The sequence below is a fragment of the Arvicanthis niloticus genome, chromosome 7, assembly GCF_011762505.2.
Source record: "Arvicanthis niloticus isolate mArvNil1 chromosome 7, mArvNil1.pat.X, whole genome shotgun sequence".
NCBI lineage: Eukaryota > Metazoa > Chordata > Mammalia > Rodentia > Muridae > Arvicanthis > Arvicanthis niloticus.
Window position 1 is genome coordinate 40,724,797 of NC_047664.1, and position 11,723 is coordinate 40,736,519.

Sequence of the window (11,723 nt, forward strand, 5' to 3'; positions counted from 1 at the left end):
ATTGGGCAGTTTTAAGAAAATAACAGGTACCAGGCAGGGTCCTAGGCCTCCAGGTAGCAGTGACTCACAGTCACACCTCCAGACACTGTTTTGTCAGAACAGACACAGAAGGCTTGCTGTGTTAGCACAGCTTTGCAGATTGCCACCCCCAGAGAGTATGACTCCTGATGGGAGGGGTATGGACCCCTGGCTGAATGACCAGCCTGAGAACCATTGGCCTCTACAGTTTCACGAGGATCCCCTCCCAGTTCGGGCCATTATGGCCCACCTATGTATCTATCCATTTGCTGGTAGCATAGTTGTCTTTGGTGAGCTTAGTAAATCTGCCCCCTGTGCATTGGGATCGTTCCCTTGCTGGTCAGGTATCACCCAATACACGGGCTAGTCAGATATCACGTGATGCACAGGGTGGTGCTATCACTGCTGCTTACCCTAGTCTCTGCTACAAATAGGAAACAGCCCCAGGCTGAATTCTAGTGCCTTTGCGCGTCACACCCTTGTGTGGCCATTCTTTTGGGACCCTGTTGGTTGCGAGAACGTACACTTCCAGAGAGTACCTGGATGCCATCTTGTGCATGGATGTGCAGTGTCACTTAGAGTTCTGTGGGAGGTGCCAGTGTCTTCACATTTTTTTTTTAAGTGAGCAAGCAGAGGTTCTGAAAGTTTCAAAGGGCTAGCTCAGGGTCTCCTGAGAGACAAGCCAGAATTACAGCTAGATCTTTATACAGCTCCACACTGGGCCCCCAACATGAGAGGCAGGCAGTGGGAGGTGGGTAGGGAGGAGAATGACAGGGTCTGGGTGTCAGGTTCCCTCTGTGTTGCTCAATGCCTGGCATACAGTGTCACCTGACAGGTACGAAGCTGTGGCTTGCAGAAGTTGGGTGAGCAGAGGACCGTTGGATTTTTTTAAGTTTATATCCGGTCAAGGCTTACTTTGTTTATGTTTATGCTATTTCCATATATGTGTCTTTTGCATCCTTCCTCAGAAGCATCTGATCTGAAAGGAGGTTATGTATCTCATTATCACATCACTCTGTTAAGGGCCAGAACCTCCCTGCAGAACCAGGCCCTTCCACTAGGAGCAGTCCCCTTATGGGAAAGTGACTTAGCTCTAGAAATACAGGTTCACAGGTTCTCAGAGGGTATTGCTGCATACCTGTACATGGTCACTCAGAGCTGCTTTCTTATCAGCACTTAAGGCCCCAGTAGAAACATAATATCCCTCCCACTGCAGATTTCCTGGTAGTCCTGGGTATCCAGCCTTCAGTGCTGGGAAGGGTCTATGAGAAGCCCAGGGACTGGAAACCAAATTGGTTTTCTTTGTCCTCTTTGACCATGCCAGTAGGTTGTACTTAAGAATCAGAGACTAAAAGAAATAACTTTTGGCAACGGGGTGCTTTTGTTCGATTATTTTTTTAATTTTCTCTGTGTGTTTCAACAGTTGAAGAGCAAAAAACCTCCAGCATCATCTAATGGGCTTCCTGTAAAAGGAAAGGCTCCGAGCAGCCAGCAAAAAAAGGTGGAATCTGCAGGTGGTGTGAAACGGACAGCATCAAGTGAGTTTCCCCTCTGGCTCCTCTTTCTGCTTTGGTGCAGTTTGCAGACTCAGTGCTGACTGAGCAACTCCCTCAGCAGATGCCAGCCTTAGGGGTGCTGGGAGGTGGGGCAGAGTGCATTCCCCATCCCTCTCCTCACCTGCCAGGATCTCTAGCCCAGCCTCTGTAAGTGTTGCTTGGCTTCTTGGTATGGCATTCAACCATGAGCCACTGGGCCTGTGGTCCAGGAGACTCTAGTTTTTGTCCCTAGAACACCACTGACAAATCATGTAAACTGAATACACCCCCTTCATCTCTCAGATGTGCAGTAGGAATGGTGATGCTGGACACCTAAACCAAAGCCCCCAAACGCTCAAGGGCACAGGAGGCCTTGCTACAGCCAGCGCCTTCCAGGCCTGCTGGCTCCCACAGTTGTGTAGTTAGTGTTGGTGCTATGCACCTCATTATGCAAATGAGGGATGAGCCCCCGGGTAGTACAGGACAGCCAGAGGTCTCACAGTAGGCCAGCCACTGAGTTAGGACATGTGTAGGCCAGGCTTCATACTGCAGAGCCAGCTGTGCAGAGAGAGACACAGCCTGCCTCAGAGATCAGCAGCCCTCCTCCATAGGCAGCTCGAGCTGGGTATGCTGGCGTCAAGTTTGCGTTTTCCCTATCCAACCGCATTGGGCGGTCTCCCACTCAGCCAGCCGGCCCGTGGGACTTATTCAGGCTGCTCACTTGTTGCTGGGGATGCAGTGAGGAGATCATGCCAGCTTAGAAAGGCAGGCATAAGGACTGCGTGGGGCTCTGCAGGTCCTGGAGCTCCTCCATCAGTGTCCAAGCAAGTGTCCATGCCAAATCATGACATGCCACCACTACTTGGGATCCCTTCCTGAACCCAGTCTGCAGCCATGCAGCTGATAGATCAGCTTCTGTGATAGTGGGTAAGGCTTCACCTGGGAACCTCCATTCCTACTTGGTACAGGAGAGAAAAGGCCTCAGACCTACATGTGGCTGGCATCCAGTGTAGAGTCAGAGTGCACAAGGGCACAAAAAGGCTGTCTTTTTCTATGGTCAAAGCATGGATGAGCTTTGGGACTTCAGCGACATTTGGCTGCTTTGGCCCCAGGGAACCTTTGGGTTCTCAAGAGGAGTTTGTCTACACCTCTGCTTTCAAACCTGTATTTCAAATAGGCGTGTCAGGAGTCTGTCAGACTGGGTTCTCTTTGTCACCGATTTCCCTTAGTCCCCTCTCTCTGTAATTTCATTCCCCGATATCTTGGGTGTGCTCACACTGTTGTTCTTAGTGTTGTTCATTCAGGGAGGTGCAGGAGTCAGAGGGATGCGTCGGCCTAAAATGCCTTGTTAAGCAAGATCTGAATCCCACTCGGGCTCCTTCAGCCTGGCATTTCTCACGGCCCTCTGCTCGCTTTATTTTATGGATGATTTATTCCAGTATCTGGTGGGACCTTCTGTAGGGAATGTTTTATTAACTTTAGTGACATCTAATGGAAACAAAAGAGAAAAATAATTGCATCCTGCACTTCTGCAGGATTCAGCCAATCGTGTTACAGTTGTATAGAGTTTATTGCATGGGGACCAAATTGGGGGGAGGGGGAATTTATAAGCTGTCATCTTTAGGTTTGTTGGGGGACATATTGGTTTAGACAGTGGAGTTTGCACAGTTTAGCATGGAATTTTCTAGAAGTGCTTCAGTTTCACAAGAGAGGGTAGTTATTCTTAAGCTGAGGATCAGGCCATGTCATTCTGTGGAGGTCTTTTTGGTGAGGTAAGGCATGCTCACTGGACATGGGAAGGGCACACATCTCCATGAATAGGGCACATTATTGAAGAAGCAATGGTAGAGCCAGCTCAAGCAAGGCACTGCGTGAGCAAGACTGACAAGCCAGTCATGACTGATTGCCATGGGGGCTGCCTGTGAGTGTCCACCCCAGGCATCTTATCACATAGTTATCTGTGTTAGGGCATGCATCCACTTTTAAAGATGCACACAGCAGCCCTTGTCCCTCCATGGCTTCTACTCTGAAACAGACAGACATGCAGATGGGCAGTGACAGACAGACAGTCAGGGTCCAGCTACCCTTGGATGGTCCAGCAACTATAGAGATGATAGCAGCAAACTCTGGGTTGTGTGAGCATCTCCTGCCCTCAGCATCTTTTCCAGGGAGGTTTTTCCTGAATTCCTATCTGACTGCTATAAGTTCCTGCCTTGACTTCCCCACAATAACACACTGCAGCCTGAAACTAATCCAGGCTGAAGAGACTATGGGGCCTGGGTTCAATACTATGTGAACTGCTATGTGGGGTGGCCAGGATTCTAGGTCTCCCCCAAAGCATTTACTTATTTACACATTCACTGTTCAGTCATTAAATTTTAACAGCTATTTATACAGGACTCATTTGGGTAGTTACTTTAAGTGCTTTATAAATATTAATTGAATTTTTATAGCTATCTGTGAATGGCCTGCTCTTATTCCCATTTCACAGGAGGAGAAACTAAGGAAGAAATCCGTTCTAGGTTATGGAGCTTCAAGACTGTCCTCTAAATAGTGGGTCTCCAAGCACCATGTGCTGCCTTTCTGTCATTTTATTTGCTGGAGAAGCTTCCCCTCCCCCATAATCTCAGACCAAGAAGATGTCCTCCCTTCAGCCAGGAGAAGGCTAAGAACAGACTTGGAAGTGAAGAGAGGCATTGCAGATAGAAAGGACTACATAAACTCTAGGAGGCTTTGTTTTCCTGTGTGTTTTTTGCTTACATGTATATCCGTGCACCATGCGTATGCCTAGTGACCAAGGAGGGCAGGAGAGGGTGTTGGTTGCCCTGGAACTGGAGTTACAGATAATTGTGAGCTGTCATGGGTGCTGGGTCTTGGATTCTGGTTCTCTAGGAGAGCAGCCAGTGCTCTTAACCATCCCTCCAGCCCCTCTAGAGGTTGTTTCGACAGTAACACAGTAACACATTGCAGTTCTAGCTTCTTCATTTCTTTTGCTGTAACAAATACAATGTAGGGAAGAAGAAGTTTCTTTGGCTGACAGTTACAGGTCACAGTTACAGGTCACAGTTACAGGGTACAGTTACTTCACAGTTACAGGTTGCAGTTACAGGGTACAGTTACATACAGGTCACAGTTACAGGGTACAGTTACAGGTCACAGTTACAGGTCACAGTTACAGGTTACAGTGTGTCCTGGGAAAGTCAAGGCAGGTGCTTGACAGAAGCCAGTGGCTTCTGATCCACAGTCAAGAGTGAAGAGAAAAAATACATGGTTACCTCCCTGATGTCCAGCACTCACTCAGCCAGGTCTCTCCCCTTGTACACATTCCAGGGCCTCATGATAATGTGCCACCCACAGGGTGTAAAAATGCAGGGTGTAATAATCAAGACACTCCCTCATGGACATGGCAACATGCCAAGCTGTTCTAGGTAATTCCTCCTTAAGACTCTTTTTCCAGATGGTTCTAGATTATGTCAAGTTGACAGAACTGTCCAGGTCACTGTCTTGCCAGGTTCCAGAATCTTCACTCTGAGCCTTACTGACAATTATTTGAAAGTCGATGCCCTATGGGAGGAACATGGAAGGGACTCCTCAGTATTCTGTCTCCATTTGTAAACAAGCAGATCAAAGTATTAGAGGATTTGAGGCAAGTTGGGAGTCCCTGCTCCAAGGCTGCTAGCCTGTTAGGACTAGCCGGGAGCAGCTCTGTGGTACCCCAAGAGCTGCCGAGCCACAGGCACTGGCAGCCCGACTCCTCTGGTTGAGCTAACTCTGTGCCCCTTGCTCAGATGCTGAGCAGTACAAATACGGTAAGAACCGGGTAGAAGCAGATGCCAAGCGGTTACAGTCCAAAGAGGAAGAACTGCTGAAGAGGAAAGAGGCCCTGCGGAACAGGCTGGCACAGCTCCGGAAAGAAAGGAAGGACCTGAGGGCTGCCATCGAAGTGAATGCAGGTATGGGGACTTGGCCCTGATGGTCCATGTGCCAGTGTCTGCTGGAGTTCCAGATTCCATTCAGGTCACCCCAGATCCATTGGCCAAGGCTGCCTCTTTAGCCTTGCCTCCTGGGGTGCTGGCTTTGTGGGGGGAGCCCGGGGCAGCACAGGGTTGGCTCAGTGGTGCCACTATAGGCAGGGACTGTTTCCTGACCACAGCTGCACAGTGAGACTCCAGCAATTTCAGCCTCAGGCGCTGACAGCCAAGGTTGGCAGATTTTGTTCCTTGCCTGAGGTGACTCAGTCCGGCTTCTTGGAGGAAGCAGCCAAGGGGGCTGAGAAGTTTTCTTAGAGCTCTGCCAAGGTCAAGCAGCTCTCTGTTCTCAGAAGGACCTGGGGAGAGCAAGGCTGACCTGGGTTTGAGGACCAGAGAAAAGGACTATGGTAGTAACCCTGAAAGAGGGGCAGAACAAGGATAGCTGCCAGGGTAGCGGTGTCTAGAAATGTGTACTACCCAGGTGCAGGCTAGGCCTTGCTCCTGCCCGACCTCCTCATCCAGAATGGAAACTAACACCGCCCTCTGGTCCTGGCCAGTGTCCCCACTCGGGTATGTAGCTTCTACTAGCTGAGGAGAAGGGTGTCTATGCAGTGGACGGAGGAGCCCAGAGTGGTCACTGGCTTCCAGAAGGCTTCAGTGTAGGCTGATGCTGGTGCATGTGCCCATCATAGTTAACCAGAACTGAACTCTGTCTGAATTATGGCTGTTCAGGGAAGTAACTTGGGCAGCAGAGAACAAGAAGGTAAAGGTGGGCCCATTAGGATAATCTGTGGGAGTGGGTTGGTCAAGGTGTCAATATCAGGCTGCCTGAGCCAGATGGAGACCTGGATCTATGACAGGGAGGGAGCATGGTACATACAGAGCAGCTGTTCTACCTGCCTGTGCCAAGTCACAGGACAGAGATGCAGAAAGGCCCCAGCTCTGCCCTGAGAGGCCAGGTTCCCTGTGTCCTGTGGTTTACCCACTTCCCTGACTCAGTTTTCTTTTCTGTCCATCTCTGCATTTCCTGCTCATATTGGTCATCACAACAAATTTCAAAGAGATGAATTTACTGCCAAACCTTGGAGAACTATATGCCAAGGCTTAAAGAGATCTAGGCAATGTTTTGTGACCATGGAAGCATATACAGTTGTCTTAGTTAGGGTTTTACTGCTGTGAACAGACACCATGATCAAGGCACTCTTTAAAAGACAGCATTTAATTTAAGGGTGGCTTACAAGTTCAGAGGTTCAGTCCGTTATCATCAAGGCAGAAGCATGGCAGTGCCTAGGCAGGCATGGTGCAGGAGGAGCTGAGAATTCAACATCTTGTTCCAAAGGCAAACAGGAGAAGACTGGCTCCCAGGCAGCTAGGGCAAGGATCTTAAAAGCCCACCACCACAGTTACACATTTCCTTCCATAAGGCCACACCCACTCCAACAAAGCCACAATAGTGCCATTCTGTGGGCAGGCATATTCAAACTATCACGACAATAGTCCACATTTGAGACCTCTCGTTCTTCAGCTTCCTAGACAGTGTCCCCTCTGGACACTGTGTCCTTACTCTTAAGTCATGAGGCCCCTTGGCCTGTGTAAGATTATGTTAGACTCCTGATCCTAATCTCACACAGCAATAGATCATTAGGAAAGGATCTGGGCTCTGCAGGGAACGGTTGGGCTGGACCACTGTGGGGAAGACCTAGGAGAACTCAGCTAACCCCTCTATGAGGTAACCATATATCCCTGGGATTTCAGGCAGGAAGACCCAGGCGGCCCTGGAGGACAAGTTGAAGAGGCTGGAGGAAGAGTGCAAGCAGAGGGAGGCAGAGCGGGTCAGCCTGGAGCTGGAGCTGACTGAGGTCAAGGAGAGCCTCAAGAAAGCCTTGGCAGGTGGCGTCACCCTAGGACTGGCTATCGAGCCCAGGTCAGGGACATCCAGTCCACAGGTGAGTGTCCTGAAGGCACAGCATACAGAAGTGCTCCACGGTCTCTCCGGCAGCACGTTCACCAACGTGGGTGGTATCCGCCTAATGTTCCCACTGTGTGCAGTGTATAGAGGCACTGATGTCTCCTATGTACACTGAAGTGTTTAAAGGTCAGTATTGAGTAGTCTCTGCATGGTCAGGTGACAAAGGCCAGCTCTCCTGCCTTTTCGTCTGGTCTGACTTGACAGCAGCTTGCTAGGCAGGAACTTGCTGTCACCCTGACAGCGCTGCCTGGTGTCTGGAAGCTGCAGAGACTGTAACATAATAATCTGTGCTCCAAATAGGGCATGAGGGGGGCACCTGTCAAGGCTGAGCTCTTACTCTTAGTCATGGCTCCTCATTGTCACCTGACATAGCCACTGAGACTTTCTGTTGTCCCCATCTATCTCCTGGTCACGAGTAAGCATGGCCTTCAGAAGCTCAGGAACGGGTGTCCATGCCTCCTTCGTCTCCTGAGGGTCCTCTCTATGCCCTGGGATTGCCTCCTGCATTGGTGACAGCATTATGTATAATCGTAGACAGACCACGTCCTCAGAGGAGTGGCTTGTTAAGCAGGTTCTTCTGCTGCAGACACTTATTGCCTTGCCATCTCCAGAGACCAGGGTTCTTTATTCTGTGTTTGCACTAGTGACCACACTCATCCAGAGTCGATGCAGCCTCTGAAAATGTCTAAGGAAAGGTCTGTGCTGCCAAAACATTGAGCTGGGAGCACTCCCGTCGGGAGCCCTCACAGGGGTTCTGGGCTGATGTTGCTCTGAAACAACACCCTTGCACATCCCCAGTGTGTTTCCAATGTTCTGTGTCATATGATGACAGGGTCTCCACAGTGCTATGCTTTTTCTCAAAGGACTGTTCTTGATCCTATATAGAAGAGCCAACAAGCCAAATCAGACCCAAGGCAGCTGAGGAGATAAGTTGTTTCATTTTGAGCTTTCCAAAAATTTCTCTCCAGCATCTGCAAAGTGGGAGTGGTCAGAGACCCAGTGTCACTAGGGGCTACTTACCATCCCAGAACACCAGGCTAATGCTGCCTGCTGCTTGCAGCTTCTGCTCACTGGGGGTCTGACCCTCTTAGTGGCAGGCAGCTCCAGGAAACATTTGCAAACTTAAGAAGCACAACATTGATGGGCAGGTGAGAAAGGAGGTGAGGGTAGGAGTGTGGGCCCGAATCTGGCCTCTTGGTCATCCATCCCTCTGAATGTGCTCCGAGGATCAGGCGCTGCTTGTGGCGGTCCTTCCTAGTTTGGCCCGTTTCCATATCTGTTTCTTTTTTACTAAACTATTTCTACCCGAGAGATGCCAGTGGCTGAGAAGCACCCCTCACCCAGGGCTCTCCTCTCATTAACAGTCTCCTGTGTTTCGGCATCGGACCCTAGAAAATTCTCCCATCTCCAGCTGTGATACCAGTGACGCTGAGGGGCCTCTGCCTGTGAACAGTGCCGCCGTCCTGAAGAAGAGCCAGCCGTCCTCAGGCAGCTCCCCTTGCCGTGGGCACGTGTTGCAGAAGGCCAAGGTGAGCCGGCTGGCAGGGCCAGGTACCTGAGCTCAAAGTGAACCCCACTACACTTGGCACTCAGTCTCCTGCCAGAGGTGCTGAGCAAGTACTTCCCCACATGCCCCCCAACACCCTCAGGGACTGGGGTTCAAAGAGAGCCACCAAACCTGAGCCCCCAAAGCTCCAGGTCACCTCAAGTGACCAAGACCCCCACCCCTGGCCTGGCCATCTTTGGGCAGTGACCCCACTATCCTCTCTAGCACTTACCTGCTATGATTCTCCAACGAAGAAAGAAAGAGCCAGAAAAGTATGTTTTCTCCCGGCTGTTCCCAGCACCCTGGCCATCAACCCAGGGCCCCTCCTTTCCCTGCAGTCAGGAAGAGGAGCCACCAACCTTTGCCATGATTAAATCCTAGGGATTCTCAAGCATAGTTTCCAGATGATCAGAGCCAACGCTTCTCGCTCATGGTAACAGAAGCAGCTGTAATGGAATGTAATAGAAGCAGCAGCAGGTGGAGCTGGGCTGGCCTGGGGAGGGGGCTTGAGTCCAGATGGTGTCCCTCTGTCCTGAAGATGGAGGAGGCTGAGTGTGCTCCCTGCCCTGTCTCTTGTAGTGCTGGCATTGATGTGTTGAGCATTCAGCAGTCCAAGCCCCTCCCTCAGGACCAATTTCGTGTAGGGAAAGGACTGTGCTACGCTCTAGGGGGTCCTGAGATGCTGCTAGGAGCTGTGCTTGCCCAGCCTCTCCGTGTGTGCTTCCCCAGCAAGTGTGCTTTCTGGAAGGCTTCACGGTGGAGTGAATTACTGAGCTGGCATTCCAGTAGCTTTCCTGCACATCCCTTAGGCTTCTTAGTCTATAGTCAAACTCTCCTTTGTAGAGGACCATTTTGCCTAAGCCATGTTAGAATGGAGCTGTGTGATTCCTCCCAGTGTCGTGTCTCCCATCAGAGAAGAGGGTTGAGAAGCTGAGCCATGCTATGAAAGAAAGGCTCCCTCCACTCAGGCTGTTCAGGTTTGTCCCCTTCTGATGGTGAACACGAAGCCTATGCCTGTCAGTATGAGACACGGACACCTTCATACAGTCCCCGTACAGCGTAGGTGGGCTTCTGGTCCCAGTTGTAGCCAGTACACAAACAGGAGGTGTGGAGGTTCTTGTCACTGCAGCTGATCTCTGACACAGCCTGAAGAGTGGACTTGAGAAGAATGACCCTAGTGTCAGAGGGGCCCCATGAGCTTCGGGGTGTGTGTGGGCATATTGACTAGGCTAAACATTCTCCTGACTTTTCCAGAATCAAACGTTCACATGTAATTAGTGGCTAATGGCACAGCACTGGCAGAAATAAGAACCCTAATGGAGCAGTTGGCAGAATCAGGAACACTGGGGCAGGCAGGAGGAGAATGCCACAGCCCTAGAGTGGTGGTTTGGCTCTGCAGAGGAGAATGCCTAGCCAGGTCCCCATCTCAACCTCCCCAGACACCTCCATGATGGCTGAGAATATGTGCTGAGAGCCCCATGTCTGAGGGCAGTGTGCAGGGCCTGCTACCCTGTCCCCCTGCCGCCCTGCCCCCCCCTCCCCCAGCAGCTGTGTCCACTTCACCCATCCAGTCACCTGTCACCCACTTTCTTGTGGTAAAAGAAGGAGAACTAACCTGACCTATTAATAGGTCATCTCCATGTGTGTCCTGCCTCCAGAACTTCATCTTTCTAGATGAAACACCAAAACACCAATACTATCTTCTTCCCTTGCCCAATGTGTATACTGCAATACTGTTTATCTCTGTGAACTTGACTGCCTTGGGCTTCCATGTAAATAGACTCAGATGATATGTAGTCCTTACTTACATGATGTCCCATTGGTCAGCTCTCCCTTCCCGGTTCTGCCTGATGAGTGTCCCGTGTCTGGAGGGGCTACATTTACCTATTTGTTCCTGTTGGGTATTTGGGTTGGGTTTATCTCTGGCTGGCTCCTTGGAAGTGGATGGCTGGATAATTCTATTGTTCAGGGGGAGCCTGCATCCTGTAGTCTGTGGCTGAGCCCCCAAACTCTGTAGATCTCAAAGGCTCTTGGGCCATAGTGGCTTGTGGCAGCCAGGATCAAGCTGCCTGCATTCACACATCTCTCTTCTCCAGGAGTGGGAGCTGAAGAATGGGACATAGAAAGAGCCCAGCCTCGCCCAGAGACTGTGTACTGCCACCAGCCTCGTGTGTGACACGTGCGCCTCCCAACGTGGCCTGAGCATGACTGCAGAAGTTTGAACGAGTCTGATGCTGACCCTTGGCTGGCTTGCGTGCACGCTTTCTACTGTATGATGGTGCCCTTTAGGAAAGTTTACTTTAAAACTTTGGCGTCCAAATTTACATGTTTAAGAAGCAGAAACAAAAGGGGCTGACAAGCTGTTTTGAAGCACCCTCTAGCAGATGGGGCACTTCTGAGGACCTCGGCTCAGCCCCAGAGCCTGCAGCCCATGCACCGTGTGCCCCTGTGAGACGGGGTGTCCGAGCCTTCTCCATGTGCGGTGAGAGCCACGTGCCTCACCCTGTTTGCCAGAGGGTCCTCCTCTGCAGCAGCAGTATGAGCTCCTAAGTCTCTGCACAGTCCCTCCCTCTCCCCGCCTGACCCTTGTCACTGGAGGTGAAGCCATGAGGAATAGCGCTGTGAAGCGACTCTAAGATTCAGTTTTGGTTTTGGACAAACCTTTTGTCACCAGGATAGAGAAG

General features: G+C 50.8%; 1 protein-coding gene across 2 annotated transcripts in view; it reads left to right on the forward strand.

Annotated features, from left to right (window-relative positions):
- Afap1 (actin filament associated protein 1) overlaps positions 1–11,341 on the forward strand; it is a 109,771-nt gene extending 98,430 nt beyond the window's left edge. Inside the window, exons 14-18 of one of the 2 annotated variants that reach the window (XM_034508766.2) lie at positions 1,442–1,556; positions 5,342–5,506; positions 7,280–7,470; positions 8,858–9,022; positions 11,136–11,341. In XM_034508766.2, the coding sequence (XP_034364657.1) occupies positions 1,442–1,556; positions 5,342–5,506; positions 7,280–7,470; positions 8,858–9,022; positions 11,136–11,162 (663 nt within the window). In that variant the 3' untranslated portion in view covers positions 11,163–11,341. The remainder of the gene's footprint in view (positions 1–1,441; positions 1,557–5,341; positions 5,507–7,279; positions 7,471–8,857; positions 9,023–11,135) is intronic. The other variant, XM_034508765.2, reaches the window with a different exon arrangement.
- The last annotated feature ends 382 nt before the right edge of the window (positions 11,342–11,723 follow it).